The sequence below is a fragment of the Sus scrofa genome, chromosome 7, assembly GCF_054392235.1.
Source record: "Sus scrofa isolate SSC_HxYL_T2T_F1_AM1 chromosome 7, Sscrofa_HxYL_maternal_Yorkshire_Landrace_v2.0, whole genome shotgun sequence".
Taxonomy (NCBI): domain Eukaryota; kingdom Metazoa; phylum Chordata; class Mammalia; order Artiodactyla; family Suidae; genus Sus; species Sus scrofa.
The window spans coordinates 57,921,925-57,941,737 of NC_139389.1; the positions used below are offsets into that span (position 1 = coordinate 57,921,925).

The window sequence follows — 19,813 nt, forward strand, 5'->3', positions numbered from 1 at the left end:
TGCTGCTATGATTTTAGTTTCGGTAATATTCTCACGTGATAGTCATACTTTGTAATACTTTGGTTAAAAATAACTTAATTGCAAAAATCCCAGCGTGATCAAGGAAATTAAAATAGTTTCCTTTCACTTCACTAAAAATAGACATGTTTCCCTCTGAAATGCTGTGACTCACACCAAATGGTTAAATAAAAATGCTCGTATAGCGCTGATCTTTGCTGTTTATTGCTTTCTCAGTACAAGCTAAGTGAGGAAAACATTTGCAATCGGTTTTTCCTTTATTTTTGTAGATTCTTTTCTTATCCTCCAGCGAAGGCCTTGCCTGCCAGTTGCTCAAGTAGCAGTTCCTCTCTGGTGATGACATGAATCACCCTCCAGTGAGCTATTTCCAGCGTTGTTCTCTAACCTTGAGTTGAAGGTACAGATTCTGGAGACCTAGAATCTTAAGAGCTCTGCCTTGTGGGGACCTCAGAGGTCACACAGGCGGACTCTTCTCTGGGTCACCCAGCTCCCTCCAGGCTGCACCTGTGAAGTGGGCACCTGGCTCCTTTGGGACTGACCTGATGGCCTCAGCAGCTTTGGACTAAGATCCTGGTGTTCGGGTGAAAGCCCCTCCCATGGTCACCCCTGCGCCCCTCCTAAACAGCATAGCTCGTGTGTTTGATGGGACTGGGAGTCTGATGGGACTTGCCCACAGCCAGGCAGTAGTGAAGAATGTGGACTTTGGAGTCAGAGACTGGGTCTGGTCTCACCCTCGAGGCAATTTTGAACAAGGGGTGGGTTCTGTATGGGTCTCTGTTTCCTCCCCAGGGCTGGCGTGTGGCTGGCACCTAAGACAAGTGCCTAATGTGTGCTACATGCTCGGTCAAAGCTTGTTGCCCTCCTCTCCCTGCAGCCGGAAGCCTTGGACTTAGGTGGAATCCCCAGACATGTACCTCTTGGGGATTTGTGCATGTACCTCTTGGAAGAGCTCCCTAGGGGGACCGGTGACAGAGCAGCAGTAGGTCAGCCTGATGCCACAGGGAGCTTGGGAATGTAAATTGCACCAGAGTCTGTCCCACCTGGAGGAAAGCAAGCAGGCTGCCGCGGGTCTCAGACCTTGAGGGATGGGTGTGATTCCCAGGCAACTTTAGGCCAGGTGGCTTCAAAGTGGCTCCAAGGCCTCTGAGAAGATGCACGTGTGAACCATTAATTGAAGCATCTTTGGCAAATAAAGGAGGGATCTGCGGATTGTACAAGAGATCCAGGGGATTTGGCTGGGACATCAGCAGTGGCCAGGACAGCCCTAGGGGATTTGGCTGGGTCATCAGCAGTGGCAAGGACAGCCCTTGAAGTAAGGAAACCCATGGGTGGAGTTGGTGATCCTCAGGCTTGCCCACAAGAGCAGCTGAGGTTTGTCCAAGACAGCCTGACACGGCTCTGGACACACACGCACGCACCTGCTCACTGCCCCAGCCCTCTAGGCCTGGCAACACCCATGCCCGAGACTGAGGCCAGTTCCCAGAGCTTGACCACTTCATGGATGAAGGGGAAACCTCTTTATGGGAGACAAATTGCATGTCTTTATTTAATCCAACAGATATTTATTTCACACATGTCGCTGGGCTAGAAACTGACAATACAGCAGTGGGTGAAACGAACAGGGTCATCGTGTATGATGGAATTTTTGGTGTGTGGGAAAAGAGCACACAGATGCTTATGCAGTGAGTGTAGGATTAAAATGGTGCTATGTTCTCAAGGGGAAATAAAGGAGGACATACAAATATAAAATAAAGGGACCCTGAGTCCCACATCACAAGTGGCGGGGAGTGGAGCAGGGAAAAGCCTCTCCAAGGAAATGATTGTTACCTTCCGAACTGAAGGATATTGGCGTTTCCGTTGTGGCTCAGTGGTTAATGAAGCTGACTAGCATCCATAAGGACGCGGGTTGGATCCCTGGCCTCGATCAGTGGGTTAAGGATCTGGCATTGCCGTGAGCTGTGGTGTAGGTCACAGACACAGCTCAGGTCTGGTGTTGCTGTGGCTGTGGTGGAGGCCAGCAGCGGCAGCTCTGATTCAACCCCTACCCTGGGAACTTCTATATGCCGCTAGTACAAACCTAAAAAAAAAAAAAAAAAAAAAAAAAGGAGTTATCTGTGTGTGCATGTACCTGTTTCTGGACTCTCTGTGTGGATCTATTGATCTCTGTGTATTCATGCACGGTGTCCTGATTAACTGCAGCTCTATCATGAGATCAGCCAGTATTAGTCTTCCAACTCTGTTCTTCTCCAGAGGCCTTTTGGTTCTTCTAGGTCCTTTGCATTTTCATGTGAACTTCAGAGTCATCTTGTCTGATCCTACAAAAGAATGAGATGGGATTTTTTATTTTATTGTATTGTATTTTTTTTTAGGGCTGCCCCCACAGCATATGGAGGTTCCCAGGCTAGGAGTCTAATCGGAGCTACAGCTGCCGGCCTACACCACAGCCACAGCAACGCCGGATCCAAGCTGTGTCTGCAACCTACACCACAGCTCATGGCAACGCCGGATCCCCATCCCACTGAGCGAGGCCAGGGATCGAACCCGCAACTTCATGGTTCCTAGTCGGATTCATTTCCGATGCACCACGACGGGAACTCCTATGATGGGATTTTGATTGAGGTTGCGTTGAATCTATAGATCAGTTTGGGGAGAATTAAGGTCTTAATAATAGTGCATCTTTTGACCCCAGAGTACTGTACATATGTCTTCATTAATTTCTTTCAGCATGATTTTATTGCCAGTATACAGATCTTGCACATCTGTCAGATTTGTCTCTGAGTATTTTGTATTTTATGCTATTGTAAATGATATTTTTTTCAAGTTCTAACTGACAGAATATAGAAGTAGAATTCTTCTTGTTAGTTGTTTTGATTGTTTCAAAAGGGAAGATAAATCTGGCCCTTGTTACTGTCTTTGTTGGAAGCAGGGATCCTTTCAGTGTTCATTTGAGTGCCTCTCCTGTGTCTCCTCTGTCAGCTCAGTTTTGCAATATCTGTGATAAATCTCCTGACTCTGTTCCCTCAGAATATTAGCTGTTTGCTTATTGCATTCACCTCCTTTTTCTGTGGTTTCTGGGAGAATTTCTCAGTGATTTCTAGATCAGCAATTGAGCTTTCGGCAGTATCCCTTTTCTTTTTCTTTTAAGGGCCACACGCGAATCACATGGAAGTTCCCAGGCTAGGGGTCGGGCTCTAATCAGAGCTGCAACTGGCCTATGCCACAGACAGAGCTACATGGATTCTGAGCCATACCTGTGGGCTACACTGCAACTTGCAGTAATGCCAGATCCTTAACGCTCTGAGCAAGGCCAGGGATCTAACCCACATCCTCATGGATACTAGTCAAGGTTATAACCCACTGAGCCACAATGGGAACTCCCAGCAGTATCACCTTTTACTGCCTTCATTTGGGTTTTCAATCCTGAAATCATGTTTTTTCACATCAAAACAATTTTTCCTGATCTCAATTTGTTCTTTTATTTATTTATTTATCTTTTTAGGGCCGCACCCATGGCAAACGGAGGTTCCCAGGCTAGGGGTCTAATCGGAGCTATAGCCGCCAGCCACAGCCACAGCCACAGCAATGCCAGATCCTCAACCCACTGAGCGAGGCCAGGGATTGAACCCACATCCTCATGGTTCCTAGTCGGGTTTGTTAGCCACTGAGCCACAACAGGAACTCCTGTTCTCTTTTTTATTTACGTAAAATCTCCTCAGGTGTCACTGCCAAGTCTGTGACCTACACTACATCTCACGGCAACGCTGGATCCTTAACCCACTGAGCAAGGCCAGGCTTGAACCAACACCCTTGTGGTTCCTAGTCGGATTCGCTTCCGCTGTGCCATGACAGGAACTCGCCCTTTAGTGTCTTTAAGTGGACCTTCCCACCTCACCTTTTTATTCATCTTCTGTCCCTAACATTTCAAGACTTGAAATGGTTTCAGTCATTGTATATTTCCTTGAAACTTAGTTTTTCTAGATTGAGGCTCCAGTTGTCTAGGAGAGGCTATGAGGTTGTGCAGGCAGGGGCAGCCGTGTGCACTGGGCATGGCAGCTTCGAGTTGGCAGGGGCATCACCTACTCCACCAACTAGAAAGCTGCCCCTCAGAAGCAGCCTTTCTTCCTCTTTGTGGGGCAGATTGGCTGCTATAAGTCAAGGTGATGTGACAGCTCTGCCCTTGGTCGCTCTGTGTCCAGACCCTGGGCCACTTCTCCTCTGCTTCCTGACTCCCTGGTCTCCTTCCTGCTTGCAGATTTGGGGACTTCTGTTAGGGGATTCTTTCCCTTCCTTCCGAGGCAGCCCACTCCTTTGCATTTGCTGAGCCAAAAGGCTGCTCTTATTCATTCCCATCCCATCCTAGATGTGCTATTTCTTGCAGAAATTGTTCTTTTCTCATCCATTCAAGGCCCCTTCTACTGTTTTTCTGCATGGGTGCAGATTTTCCCGGCCACTCTTGTGTTTCTTTGATCATTTCATTAGCCATTTGCAGGGGAGGCGAGGCACGACCTGAAATTGCCTTCTTGAACTGCATGTCAGCCTGGCCTCTTTCCATACACCAGGCGGGCTTTTTCCAGCAGGGACAGAGAGGAGGGTTAATCATTTACCCCCAGGCAGGCATTTCTGGCATTTTTGTAGCATGATACCCCAAGAGGAATGTATTTCTTTAAATCACACTCCAGCATATTCTAAACAGGATGAAGAATTTGTACTGTTGTCTCAGATTAAATAGCAGAAGAGGTGCCGGCCGCAGGGGGGACTGTGGGGTGATGATTTTATAATGAATAGCAGAGCCCCAGGCTGCAGCAGGCAGTGCTCCTGTGATTCCATGTCATATTTGGAATGCGAGTGCTGGAGAAGATTGCTAGGTTCTGGGGCTTTTCAGAGAGCGTGAGGCTGTTGTTCTGGTGGTAGGGGTGGTGTGGCCTGTCACCCATCCTGGAGCTCTCTGCCCCTTGGTATGGATTTGCCCCAAGTGTTCCAGTCCTGGGCTTGTCATTGCACAGAGGGGATGATCCCTTTGATGCTCTAGGCAGACTTTTGCTGCCCTCCTCTTGAAGAGCTGCTGCCTGCTCTTTGCCTAGTTAGCGGCTCATTAGCACCTTCCCCAGATGGTAGGGTGGGGAGACAGAAGGATTGACACGAAAACCAGACTGCTTGGCAAGGAGGCTCCTTCTGAGTGTCTGCAGGCCTGTGAGTCACCATGCTCAGCCCCTTTCGCCAGCCTGGTGAGGGGTCCCTGGAAGCCCTTTTGCTTATTGTGTTATTCCACAGCCACAGGCTAGAGTCCCAACCCAAACCCCAGCCACCAGCTTCCTTGGGCAGAAAAGCACACGGGCTCAGAGGAGAGCTGTCTCCCTCAAACTTGTCCCTGCTCCCTGAAAACGCTTCCCCCTCTGGGGCGGCTGGGAGCACCGTTCTGCTCAGAGAACACGATTCCCGTTGCCAGCAGTCACTTCTTCCCTGTGTTGACTTAGACAAAAAGCACAACCTCAAAGTTGAGAGTTGGTTTTATTCGGGGGAACTTACTGGGGACTAAAGCCTGGGAGACAGGCTCTCAGACAGCAACGAGGAACTGTTCCAAACAGGTAACAGAGGAGTCAGGAAACAGAGGCGTTTTTGCTAAAACAAACGAACAAACAATAAATATAAATACAAGCCAGGTGGTCACCCGTGAAGAACTTAACTGTTGGGAGTTGCCGTTGCGGCTCAGTGGTAGCAAACCCAACTAGCATCCATGAGGACATGGGTTCAATCCCCAGCCTCACTCAGTGGGTTAAAGACCGGGTGTTGCTGTGAGCTGTGGTGTAGGTCACAGAGGCAGCTCGGATCATGCATTGCTGTGGCTGTGGTGAAGGCCAGCAGCTGAAGCTCTGATTCGACCCCTCACCTGGGAACCTCCATATGCTGCAGGTGTGGCCCTAAAAAGACAGACAACAATAACAACAACAAAACTTAGCTGTTAATCACAAAAACCAGACATCTCAAGTTAATTATTTTAATTCTTTTCTGTGTATGGGAAGATGCAAGAGTCTGGGTTTATGGAAATCATTCCTTGGATATGCATCTTAACTACCTAGGGCCAGTATCCTGTTTTTCTCCATCCTGAACGCCCCTCAGGGCACACAGTGGCTGGTGGCTGGATGACAGGCAACCTCTGTTGTGTACTTGAAAGGCAGGCAACCATTTTTTGTCCACACCAGCAGGCTCATTTTGCTGCAGACCACATGCTCTCCCCAGGTGACTGGGACAGTAACACCTCAAGGCTGGTATCTCTTTCTCTGGGTGTCAGAGGTAGATGCAATGGGTATTAACACTAGTCTTACACGTTTTTGTTTCTGAAATCGAAATTGTTGTTATTCTTACACTTAAAATACAAGTCATATGAGTTTCCCCAGGCAGTTCTGGGGCAGTTGAAAGTTTTGCTTTTGCAATATGACGTGGCCTTTGCAAAGCACATTCTCTGTTTGTTGCCAACAATATCAAGGGACGGATGGGTCTGTTGGAAGCACATTTCCTAAACATCTGGAGGCTCTGGCTCTCCTGCCTCTGTGAGAGACAGTGGAACAGCCCCGAAGGCTGGACTCCTCTGTTTGCTCCTGTTCATGCCTTCCTGGCCTTCTGGCCCTGAGGTTGGGCCCTGTCCTCTCGCCTGCTGAGCTCCAGCTGGACAGGACTGTGTCCTGTTCACAGACCCCTCCCTCCACTGTCCCACATCATGCTCTGATCCCTTGGCCAGGGTTGGGGGGAAGGGGGCACCCCTCCGCTCCAGCTCCACCTCCCTGGACCTCCAGGGCTCCTTTCAACACTGCCTCTTACAGGAAGCCCCCCTTGATACCCTTTTGTGCTCTCTGACACGAAGCACTCCCTTTTAGCTGTCTGGAGTTCTCCTGCAGACCTCAGTTGAGCTGGTTGAATAGCTGGGTGAGAACAGGGTCTCATTCCCCCCTAACTGGGAGCTTGCTCTAACGTGCACTTTGAAGTTTCTGTTGCATAGAGCCGATTAAAAGATCCCTGCTCCCTACCAGCCTTCAGATGTTCCAGAGCTTCTATGTACCCTCTTTTGAAAATATTATTTTGACCCAAAAAAAAAAAATCTATTGCTCTGTATGGTTTAGTTCCATCCCAGGGTAACTGGGCTGCCTGTTGTAGTTCATTCTTGTCTAAATTTGCTATAAGCCCACCACCCTGCCCTCCCCTCCCAGCCCGAATCGCGAGCACCGTATGTGACGTGATATGGGGAACCCTGTCCACCACAGTGTCCTGGTGGGTTGATTTTAGCATAGCCTTTAACTCTCACTGGTAAGGAAACATCCCTCTGTGGCTGCCGTGAAACCATGTGTTCTTTCTTAACAAAACCCCTTCCAGAGTCAAGCGCCAGTGTCCCCAGTGGATAAATAGCTATGAGCTGGCTAGTGGGATACACACAGCCTGCCATTCAATGGATGTCACCAGGCTTTCCCTGCCTGGATAGAAGACCCGGATAAAAGATATATTCATTGATCAGGCGCCCAGGTTGCTAGGGGAGGGCTCGTGTTTACAGTCTCTGTGTTTTTGAGGAGATGTCAGGAGCTCAGCCTCCAGGGCTCCTACTGGCCAAGGAAAACGCTGTTGGGCTTGAGGCGGGCGAGAGAAAGAAGCTCTAGTCCTAAATCCTTAGGGATCTCTCAGGGAAGAGAGCCCGGGGGACATTCACTGGAGCATGAGGACTGCAGTTGGACAGCTGTACAGTCATGACTGTTTAACCTCCACGGTAGGTTGGGTACCAACCGTGTGGGAAGCACTCTGGTCTGAGGGACCCGAAGAGAGGCATGTCACCTGCCCAGGTAGCAGTTATGTTAGGGACGATGGGAGGGAGGACTAAAATCCCAAGATTCCTCAAGCTTCCCATATTGCCTGATTATCTAGTCACACATGAGTCTAGGTTCTGCTGGGAAGGGATGTGATGGATGTGGTTAAAGTCCCAAGTTAGCTGACCTTAAAAAATGAAGATTGGAGGTCGCCAGTGGCCTAGAAGGTTAAGGATCCGGCGTTGTCACTGCTGTGGCTCAGGTCTGACCTCTGGCCTGGGAACTTCTGTATGCTGTGGGTGCAAACCACCCCCCCCCAAAAAATGACGGTTACACGAGTAGGTCTGACCCAATTAGATAAGCCATGTAAAAGCAAATAATTTAGAGTTCCCATCATGGCTCAGTGGTTAATGAACCTGACTAGCACCATGAGGACACGGATTCGATTCCCGGCCTCGCTCAAGTGGGTTAAGGCTCCAGCATTGCTGTGAGCTGGGGTGTAGGTTGCAGACATGGCTCAGATCTGGCGTTGCTGTGGCTGTGGCGTCGGCCGGCGGCTCCAGCTCCAATTCGACCCCTAGCCTGGGAACCTCCATTTGCCACGGGTGCAACCCTAAAAAAAAAAGACAAAAGACAATAAAAAATAAAATAAAATAAAATAAAATAAAAGCAAATAATTTAATCTGGCTGGTGACAGAAGGGAAAGCCAGAGAGATTGGAAGCACAAAAAGGATTCATTGTGCCACTCCTAGCTTTGATGGTGAGAAATGATCTGGGAATGGCCACTTGAAAGTGACCCCCCCAAAAAAAAACATAAAGAAAATGGGCATTTCAGTCCAACAGCTGCAAGGAAATAGATCTGCCAGGAACTTGAATGAGTTCAGAGGTGACTTCTGCCCAAGAATCTCCAGACAAGAGCCCAGCCCAGCCAACACCTTGATTTTGGCCTTGTGGGACCCTGAGCAGAAAACCCAGTCAAGCCCACACAGACTAGGACCTAAAGAACATGAGCTAGTACATGGGTGTTGTTTTAAATCTCTGGGTCTGTGCTAATTTGCTACAGGGCAATAGAAAGGAACACAGGTACTGTTTGGTTGAGGGGACGGGCGGAGCGTTCGCTGGGCCGTGGGGGATCCCCAGAGGAATAACACAGGGTCCCTCCCCCGAGAAGCTCCCAGCCTATCATCACCGTTAAATGCTTGCAGGTGGATTTGAAATAGTAGAGCAGTGTTGCAGACAAGATGATCGTGAATGGATTCGTGATGAAGAAAAGCTAAGGAAGAAAGGCCTTCTTTCTCAAGCAAGAGCTTTAGAAGGAGGAGGAAAAGGGAAGCCCTTTCGAGCACATTTCATCTCTAGTTTTCTTCACGGTCATCGCCAAGCGTGTGCAACAAGTCCAACCCCCGAATAGGACTCAGGCAGTGGTCCTGGTGCAGTGGGACCCCGTGCAGTGCAGGCCGGTGCAGCGTGAGCTCAGCCCAGCGGCTCCACTCAGGCCCCTAGAGCGCTTCTTTAGAGTGGAGCTTCCCACACTCCGCCCGCCCGAGCGTTCACTCCTGCTTCCCAAACTCGAAAGAACCTTCACTCTTGTGAACGTGTCCCACTGAGTCAGGGACTGCACTGCTAGCATTCTCTGTTCTTCTCAGGGGCTTCCCTCTTGGAGACCCTGGAGAACCGCCCCCTTGCCCCTGAAGACAAGACAGAGAGGAGCCCGAGTCAGGGGCAGGGGGCCAGGGGGCCTTGAGTCAAGTCAGGTTCCTCACCCTTTATGAGGTGGAACCCATCTCTCACTCCGCTTCCCTCTGCTATTGCCTTTATTTTATTTTATTATTTATTTATTTATTTTTAGGGCCGCACCTGCAGCATATGGAGGTTCCCAGGCTAGAGGTCGAATTGGAGCTGTAGCTGCCAGCCTACACCACAGCCACAGCAACACAGGATCCAAATCGCGTCTACGACCTACACCGCAGCTCACAGCAATGCCGGATCCTTAACGCACTGAGCGAGGCCAGGGACCAAACCTGTGCCCTCATGGGTCCTAAATGGATTCATTTCTGCTGAGCCACAATGGGGACTCCTGCTATCACCTTTAAAGAGTGACCGTATGTATAGAGTCTCTCATCCAAACCTGGGCACTTTGAGCGTGAAAAGAAGCGCTACTAGCAACTATACTGGGACATTAGGCAAAAGCCAGGACTGGCCCAGGCAAAACCAGCATGTGTGGTCACTCTGACCATGCCTGTTCTGAGGGGTCCTGCTCCTTGCATAACTCCGTCCAGATAAAGATGTAAGCCCATTTCAGCAAGTGTCTTAGGAATGGCTGCGACAGGCTAGCGTAATCTATAGATCTCAACTCAATCAGAAGGAAAAATTGAAAAGCAATAAACACACAATGAGAATGACAAGAATGGGAGTTCCATCGTGGCTCAGTGGAAACAAATCTGACTGGCATCCATGAGGACACAGGTTCTACCCCTGGCCTCGCTCAGTGAGTTAAGGATCTGGCATTGCCGTGAGCTATGGTGTGGGTCAAAGACGCAGCTCAGATCCAGCATTGCTACGGCTGTGGTATAAGCTGACAGCTATAGCTCTGATTCAACCCCTAACCTGGGAACTTTCATATGTCACGGGTGAGACCCTAAAAAGACAAAAGAAAAAAAAAAGAATGACAAGAATGACACCTCTCATTTTCCCAGTCTAGGGTTCTGACCCTGAAGCAGCCACAGGCTGGCGACAGTCCCCTGCGGGTGGCTGACCCCCTGTCCCTCTCACAGCCCAGTTGCTTCACTCTGGTGGGTGCTGTCTTCTTTTCTGCTGAGGGGAATGGCCTTCTGGCTCCCTGGAGCTGACAGTGTTGAGAAGAACATAGGCTCTTGTTCAGATCCTGACTCCCACTCCCCTGCAATGAGACCCACCTTGGCTGAGTTATTTAGTATCTCTGGGCTTCTGTTTCCTCATGGGACCAATGCAGCCTACCCAGGGGCTAGCACAGAGAGGGTGTTGTTGGGAGTTTCTGCCAGGAATAAAGGGCTGCATTGTTTACAAAGATTTAAAAGGCAATACTAAAGCTGACTAAAACTTCATCTGTTTTTAAGTATCACCCTGTACCAGCAGTCCTTGGCAATATCAGTAATAAAATATTTCTTCCCTCTGATGCTGATGACTCCAAAGCCCTTCTCCCTCTCCTTGCTCTACCTCAGTAAACCACCACGACCTACTTCCCAGGATTGCAATGTCGATCAAACAAATAATGCAGAGAAAGTGTTTAATAATATTTGATGATAATAACTGGCTGTTAGTAAAATCCTCTGTGAACTACAAGTTAATCCTTTGTCCTTCCTCTTCTGTCAAAGGCAGTTGTATTAGTCTGGGCTATTTTGTTGCAAGTGACAGAAACAAAAAGTGAAATAGTTTAGGTATTAAAAAGGCGAACTTATTGGCACCAAAGAGTTGAACACTGTGAAGTTACTCTTCCACTGGTTTATGTTTTCACTGCTTTCCTAGAGTCAGCCTCAATGTCTTAGACCCAGTTCTCCATGAAGCTAGAATCATTGCTGCTGAAAAAGTCATGCTCAGATTCCTAAAGAAAAAGAGAGAAGAAGTAGAAATGGTTACAAATTGCCTGTGGACAATTCTGATTGGCCTGGCTGAATCAGTCCTAGTCTTGGGACCGATCACTTTGGATAGAGGAGGAGTGAGGTACAATGATTGGCCCAGCTCATGTCAAGTTGCCCAGCTCTTAACCAGTCACCGTGGACATAAGGTGAATGAGGTGCTGTGATTGGCCTAGCTTGCGTAAGATGCTCAACTCTCAACCAATCACTGTGGACAAAGGGTGAATGAGGTACTGTAATTGGCTCATCTCTGTCAGGTGCCCAACATTCAACCAGTCACCACAGCCAGGGAGGTGGGATCTTAGAAGATGGCAACTTCCTGCTTGACTTTCATAATGAGGAAATAGAACAAGAGTACCATGGGTTACTCTGGGTGGGTGGAATAGCAGATGTCCCTAGTAACTCTGCTGCCCATCCAGATACCTATATTCTGGTTTGAGAAGAAAATAATTTGGTTACAACTTGAAAATTGGTATATTTGTACCCTTAGCTATGTCCAAACACCCACCAGAGATAATGAAATACAAGGAAAATGCCCCCACCCTCAGTAGCAGAAGGCCCGTCCTCTCCCGGGCTCAGTACGTAGCTCACGCTCTGGACTTTTTCTGGAGCAGACCTCGTGCGCACTGCCTGGATTCCTGTGCTGTGGGCGGTGTTTGTTCCTGTGTGCACAGCTGCTGTAATGGCTGGGCTCAGCCTTTTGATAATGAGAACACATTGTCACTGGAACAGCAATCACAGTCTCTTCCAACCCCTGGGCTCCCATTTCAGGGGCCACACATTTTTGGAACAACATCAAATATTGTCCATCATGGGACCACGGCTTTGTTTTTGTTGCTAATCATTTTCTCTTGTGTTCCTCCTTTTTAAACCAAGATAAGATGTTTCTAGTTTTCTTAAGGATTCTTTTGATGAAATAATTCTAATTTGTATTTGTATTTCTCCTATAGCCTGGGGAGCAGTTTTATGAGCACAAAACCTTCTTTTGTGATCTTATCCAAGACAAACTTCTGATTCTTGTTTTTTAAAAAACTTACTACTGACTAAAAGGATACTTAAAAAATCAGATAACTGAAAACAATTACAGAAGGGCCCCTCTGCCCATAAAAAAAGGGGGTCTGTTGTTGGAGTCTTTATAATCAGTCTTCTTCTAAAGTAGGATCAGCAAATGTTTTTCGTAAAGGGCCAGATAGTAAATGTTCTTGGCCTTGTGGGCCATATAGTCTCTTTCACAACTACTTCATTCTACTGTTGTAGCAGGGAAGTAGCCATAGCCAGTAAATAAGCGAATGACCTTGGCAGTGTTCCAATAAATATTAAAAAACCAGAGTGTGAACCAGCCTTGGGTCATAGGTTAGAGTTGGCCAACTCCTGTCCTAAAGCAGTTTGCTTTTCAACTATCTCTTAAAAATTATAGTTAAAAACCCTGAGAGAGTTCCCATCATGGCTCAGCAGAAACAAATCCAGCTAGTATCCATGGGGATGCAGGTTCAATCCCCGGCCTCACTCAGTGGATTAAGGATCCGATGTTGCCATGGGTTGTAGAATAGGTCACAGACATGGCTCAGGCCTGGCATTGCTGTGGCTGTGGTGTAGGCCAGCAGCTGAAGCTCCAATTCGACCCCTAGCCTGGGAACTTCAATATACAGCCCTAAAAAGACAAAAAAATAAAAAAATAAGTAACCCTGGGATGCATCATAATTCTTCTCCCCATTTTGTAGAATGAAACACTGAATATTGGTCAACATGTTGACTGCAGGGTTCGCTAGGAGCTGGTATTAAGAGCCTTAAGAATTTTCATTTCATGCAGTAACTCTATTTTTTAGGAATCTGTCCTAAGATGGTATGGCTATTTTTTTTCTGCATAGGTATTTACATGGCATTATTTGCCATAGGAAAAACCTGGAAACAACTTAATGTTTGATGATAAATTGTCCACTCAAAATAATTCACAGAGCCTTTCAAATAATGTTTATAATTAAATCCTTACGAATTTATGTTGTGATATAAAGTGAAAAAATAGATACCATGAAACCTCGTTTAATTAAAAGAAAAGAGCAGTCATGCATAAAAGATTGTCAGGAAATATGCTTGAATGTTAGTAGTATTTTTGTCTAGAGAGGAAGATTATCTGTGCGTGTGTGTGTGTGTGTGCACACGGACACACACATTTGATTTTTCTACAAAGACCATTTTAGTTTTAGAATTTTTTGAAAGTATTTTAAGGAGAAAAATAAGTAGTTCTTCAACCTTTTATCCTGAGACAGTGTTGTGTGCATTATTCTAGAACCTTCCTCAGAGAAGCCAAGGTGCAGGGGAGGCAGAAGCTGGGCTGACTCTAGGAGGGCCTCTCAGACCTGTGCTCTCTAGTCCAGGACAGTCATCTTAGGACTCACAAAGTGGCTGCCCGGAGCCTGCAGTCACTTAAACTCCAATTCTCTAAAGGGGTTATTGAGTTCCTATGTGTAAGTCTTCGGATCCACACAGAACCTTCCAAGTAGGCACCTCTGAGCCTGTTGAGACACAGAGACGGGAAGCAACCTGCCTCTCCCTCACAGCCACACATGCAAGAGCCAGATCTCCCATCCCTGCTGCCCCTCGCACTTTGAAATAGCATGCCTCAGGTTCGGAATATGTTATTACATGTTACTACATCAAATCCAGAAAAAAGTCTGCCTCCACAGCTGCTGGTTGTGTCGGAAGATTTCTGGGGCCTCTTTGGCAAAGCGGGCCATTGTGTAATGGGAGCCCTGCCTGCTCTGATGACAGGAGGCCACTGCTCAGAGAGAAGCTCCTGGCTCCTGTACTGAATGAAAAGAGGAGGCGGATGGGGTGGGAGGCTTCAGGCACTGGACTCACTGCATTCAAAGAACTAGTGAAGCGGGAGGGCCAGAGCGAAGGGACAATGAGAGTGAAAGTCGAGGTCCAGAAGGATGGAGGGGGCTTGAATGTAAAATCTCCATGGCAACAGCTATAGATGCATGTGAGTTCCAGAAAATAACTATGGGGGCGGTGTCTGCCCTGGAGAGGGAGCAATGTGCTCGGAGTTGAGGAGGGCAGGTACTGAGGCAGGGGTGTGGGGCGGGTCCTCCACGCGGATGCTGAGACCATGGAGGATGATTGATCTTGGGATGAAGAGAAAGACTATGAGTAACGTGCTCAAGTCAAATGAGGAGGAGTGACCAGAGGTGAGGAGACTAGAGAGGGTGAGCCTGACGTCATACGTCTGGAAAGAGCTGGGGGTTGTATGAGAGGGGTGCTGGTTTGGAAGGGCCCTGGGGGCCAGGGGAGATGGCAAACCTACCCCTGACCCCGTGGCATATACAGGATGTGGGAGAACAAGCTCCTTCTCCAGAAGAACTTCTGCCAAGGAAGCAGCAGGTCAGGATGGTCTGTTCGTGCAGGAGGTTTGGGGAATTTCTGAAGGGAGTGGAGGATGTAGGAGTTTGTTTATTGCCGAGTGGGCATTGCAGAGGGCGCCCTAGAGGAGATGAAGAAGGAGGAGAGCAGGGGCTTGGATCGTGGGTGAGGAGGACAGAGGAGAAAGGACCAGGTGGCCAAAGGAGAGCAGGATGGGATCCATGGTGGGAGGAGCCCAGTGACAGGACTGCAAAGGAATGAGTCCTCCTGACCCAGCGGGTCAGTTTGGGGGTCAGGAGAGACTCTGCAAAAGGTCTGCATTGGCCTGGTTGGTTGTGCTTTTAGGGATCCACAGGGAACCAGCCCTAGAAAGCCAGACCCATGGTTCTAAGCAGACGCAAAGCTTCCATCGGTCAGGAAAGAAGCTGACGTATTTATAGCAGCTACGTCTCCATGCTTGCTTCTCTTTTAGGAAGCCCATCGTAAGGAAACCCGACCCCCAGCTACCCATGCAATGGTGACTCCCAACCCATCACACGGTCACTCACTGCCCAGGGCCAGGCACCTGTCTCCCCTGCTGTTCAATTTGCCAAAAGTCCAATATCCACAAGTCTTTCGGGAACACACCTACCATATATAAAGCAGGCATGCTTTCCATCCCTGAGGAGCCTCAGAGGGGTCTCATTGTGCCCGAGGAAACCGGAGAAGCACACGGAGAAATAAACGCTGAAGCGGTTGCCTCTCAGGGTCATGACAGCAGACCATGCAAATGTGTTTTTTCATTTCCTCATGTTCCAGGGCTCCTGTGCTTTGCAGCTGTGATTTATTTTCAGAGCATACTTTGGAATTTGACAGACTCTCTGGCTGGCCTGCTTCACAGCTGAAACCATTTGCCATTTGGTAGATGATAAAGCAAGTGACAATTGACACTAAAAGAGCCATTACAAAGAAGATGTCTGCGCGTGAGACAGACAGGTGTCAAACCCAGGACACAAACAGAGAGCAGAGCACCTGCAGGCGCCCGGGCAGTGCCATAGCTCCCAGCAGACTGAGTCGGGCCCTTGATGGGGTTGAACTCTGGGCTACACATCCTGCTTAAGGGTCCATTGTGGGCATGATGGTGATTACAAGTGGAGATTATGGAGGGCTGTGCACCCTCCAGAGCCCTGGTCCACGCGGGGAGTGAAGGCTGCAGGGTCCCAAATGCTGCTGTGGGTTTTAGTGCTGACACTGTGCCAGACGCTCGGGTACAGAGAGAAGGAGCCGGTTTCAAGGACAGCACAGGGGGCCTCAGGAGTGTAGACCACCCTGTGCTGCACAGGCTTTCACACCCCCCCCGCCCCTTGGAGCAGTGAGAGACAGCTTGGATGAGGGGGTGTCTTCTTTGAGGCCCTTTTGAAATTTCAAGTAATAGAAAGCCATATGATTTTTTTGCAACAGGGCGGGTTTCTCGCCACTTTCCTTTCCTTTTCTTTTCTTTCCTTTTCTTTTCTTTTCTTTTCTTTGTCTTTTGTCTTTTTAGGGCCACACCCGAGGCATATGGTGATTCCCCAGCTAGGGATCAAATCGGAGCTATAGCTGCCAGTCTACACCACAGTCACAGCAACACGGGATCTGAGCCTCGTCTGCGACCTACACCACAGCTCACAGCAATGGTGGATCCTTGACCCCTAAGTGAGGCCAGGGATCAAACCCGCATCCTCATGGATACTGGTTGAGTTTGTTACTGCTGCACCACAACGGGAACTCCCCATTTTTGTGTTTTAAGTAAAGACTTCCAATACCAGTGCAGAAGGTGGCTTGAAAGGGCCAAGACTGTTGCAGCCCCCCATCAGGCAAGCAGTGAGGGCATCTAAGATGGATGTGCATTGGCCAGGGGTGCACAGGAGGTAGAGCTGACAGATGTGAGTGATTGAGCAGATATTTGAGTGAGTTTTTCATATTCTTTATTTAATAAGCATTTATAAAACACTCTCTGTGAGCCATGTTCACTTTATAATAGTAACCGCATTTAATCCTCACAACCATCTGGGGGACATGCTATTATTATCCTATTTTACAGATGATGAAGCTGAAGCACAGAGATGTTAGGTAACTTGCCCAGGGCCACACAGTAAATAAGGGATGCAGGACTGAAAGCTAGGTCCATGCTTTTAGCTACAAGATTTCTACGTTGAACGGCTGAGCAGTGGTGGTACCAATGACCAAGGCAGGGACCTTTGGAGAAAGGGCAGCTCTGGGCACTTTGGACAGGAGGACAGATTTGGTTCTGGACCTGTGGAGTGTACGGTGTCCAGGAGATGCCAAGAGACAGTTGGGCAAAGAGGAGCTTCCCAGAGTTCTGGCTGATGGCATCTTGGTGTCATTGGCATACTGGGAGGGTCCTGCGGGAGTGAGAGAGAAAAGGGCCGAGCCCCGCCGATAGTGCCAACACCGAGGGGCTGGGCTGGGAGGAAGAGCCACCATGAGAGCCGAGAACCAGCAAAGGAGAGGCAGGAGAAAGTGGTGTCCTGGAGTAAGACTGTTCCCAGAAGGCGGGCCTGGTCAAAGTCAGGGATGAAATTGAGAGGGACTGAATAGTGTGTGTTAAATGTGGCAACACACAGGGACCCTGTGGTCTAGGCTTGAGCAGTGTTGTGAGCTGTGGAGAAGGCAGAGAGCAGGGGCTGAGCCAGCAGGAGGAGCAGGGTGTGCAGACTCGTGTGTGGACAGGACATCTGACTGCAGGTGGCGAGAGGGCCGGAAATTCAGATGTCTTTTTATCCCACCCCCCACTCCCCCAACTCATGATGAAAGAGATTCAGTGGTGTTTGAATATTGGAAGGAGCCAAATCATGAAGGGCCCTGTAAGGAGTTCCTATAAGCAATTCAGCTCTAAGCCAAGAGGGGGCACAGAAGATATGTGTGTCTAGACATCTGTCGGCTGTGTGAAAGATGGGACCGAGGAGAAAGGGTGCTGGGATTGGGAAGTGAGTGAGTCTCCTCTGAGGGATAATGAGCCAGCAGCAATGAACAAGGCAGTTGAGCTGGAGAGGCAGACAGTGCAAGAGGTGAGGGATAGGAAGGTGAGATGACATCTAGGATTCTGATTGCTTTTTCTGTTTGATGGAGATGCGTTTGCTTGTATCCGGGGAGCAACGGGTGATGCTGCCTTTGAGGTGTAGAGTCAGCTGCTGGTGGTTTAGTTCTTGGCGCTAGAGGTGTAGATGTAGGGTCATGGCACACAGAGGTGATCATCATAAGCTTGGAATGGATAAAATTGCAAAGGGGATGCGTAGGATGAGAAGAGAAGGTGGCTGAGGTCAGAGCCTCTGGGAGATGGAGGGACAGACGGGAGGAGAGTGGAGAGTGCTTGTTAGAAGCTAAGGGGAGCAGGGGCTTGAGAATCACTGGGCCATTGTGTGAAAGTTCAGCAAAGCAGTCAGATAAGACAAAGGGGCACGTGTTTTGGATTTGGCAATGAGAAAGTTGTTGGCAATGTTGATGAACACCGTTTCCACGAACTAATGGGGGAGAAAATCAAATTGGAATTGGACAAAACAGAGAAGTCAAGGGTAGACCACTCTTTGAAGAAAACAAGGTCTTTAGAATTGAGAGGATTTCCTTATTCCGTGTGTTTCCTGCCAAAGAATGTTGGAAACACCAAGAAACAAATGCTGTGCAGGGCCCCACTTGTCCTCATTTGCAGAGCTCTCCTCCCACCTGCACCACCACCCCCCGCCCCTGAAGTCAAAGGCAGAGGCTCAGCAAATGTCCTTCTGTCTCTCTCAGGCCGGATCTTGGATCTGAAGACTGGGACGGTCAAGAAAGAAGGGCAGCAGTCGTCCATGAGGATGTGCATGGGCTCCCGGAGGTCCTTCATCTGCAGGATGAGGTCTGTTTGGGGAGCAGTGGGCTGGGATGTAGTTGGATGGCCTCCTCTCACCTGCCATTAAGATTCCCAATGGGCTCTGCTAAGATCACACCTTCACTCTGGCGGCGTTGTCCCCTGACTGCAGCACATGAACCTGCAGACTCCTTGGTCCACCTGGGAAGAACCTCCCCCTTCTTTCTCACCTTCCACCTTGTCTCACCTCCCACCATCTTCTACCCATTCCGGGGCTGGCTTCCCCTTGTCCTGTCTGCCTCAACATTCCACCTGTCTTTCAGGCCCTTTTCAACTCCAGCCTCTCCCAGTTCCTTATTTCTCAGTGGATTTTATGTAAGACCTATGGATTGCATACTCACATTTCCTTATGCCAACTCCTACAATTTGAATTGGTCTTCTTCTTTTTTTTTTTTTTTTTTTTTTTTTTTGCTTTTTAGGACTGCACCTGTGGCATATGGATGTTCCCAGGCTAGGCATTGGATCAGAGCTGCAGCTTCCAGCCTATGCCACAACCACAGCAATGCAGGATCCGAGCTGCATCTGCGACATACTCCACAGTTCCTGGCACTTAATCCACCTTAATCCACTGAGCGAGGCCAGAGGTCAAATGTGTGTCCTCATGGATACCAGCTGGGTTTGTTACCGCTGAGCCACAATGGGAACTCCTAAATTAGTCTTTAATTACTGTATTGTTGACTGATATTTTAAGTGTGAGTATTTTGGCTCCATAGGTAAATTATAATCCCCTGAGGATAGGGGCTTCGATTTCTCTTTACCTCTTTGAGTCTCCCGTGAATCTCGCAGTGTTCTGTGCATATCTGCTTAATGCATGGTTATTGAAGGAATGCAGGAGTGACTGAACTTTGGAGTCCTAAGGGAATTGCTCTGTCCCTGAGTAAAAAAGAACTAGATCTTGAATCCTCGAATCCAAATTGGACTTCCCTATACCTTCAACCGTGTGGCCCCAGAGGGATAGATGGTTTTAGCTGTAAGGCAGGTGGGACAGGATGGAGTCAGTTCTGTTTGGGGTGTGGAATTCCTGAGGCAATAGCATGAGGCAACACTTATTCTTTTAGTCTTTCACTGAGTTATTCAACACATTTCTATTGAGGGTCCCCCTGTGCCAGGTGCTCTTCAGGGTTCTGGGAATTCCACACTGAAGAGAA

At 48.6% G+C, this 19,813-nt stretch overlaps 1 protein-coding gene across 50 annotated transcripts in view; it reads left to right on the forward strand.

Annotated features, from left to right (window-relative positions):
- Positions 1-19,813, forward strand: part of ARNT2 (aryl hydrocarbon receptor nuclear translocator 2) — a 190,505-nt gene that overhangs the window by 86,245 nt on the left and 84,447 nt on the right. For all 50 annotated transcript variants that reach the window (XR_014810359.1, XR_014810360.1, XR_014810356.1 and 47 more), the window contains one exon: positions 18,551-18,653. Coding sequence is in view for 35 of the 50 variants with exons in the window: in XM_084968400.1 (XP_084824526.1) it covers positions 18,551-18,653 (103 nt within the window). In the remaining 15 variants the exon portion in view is untranslated. The remainder of the gene's footprint in view (positions 1-18,550; positions 18,654-19,813) is intronic.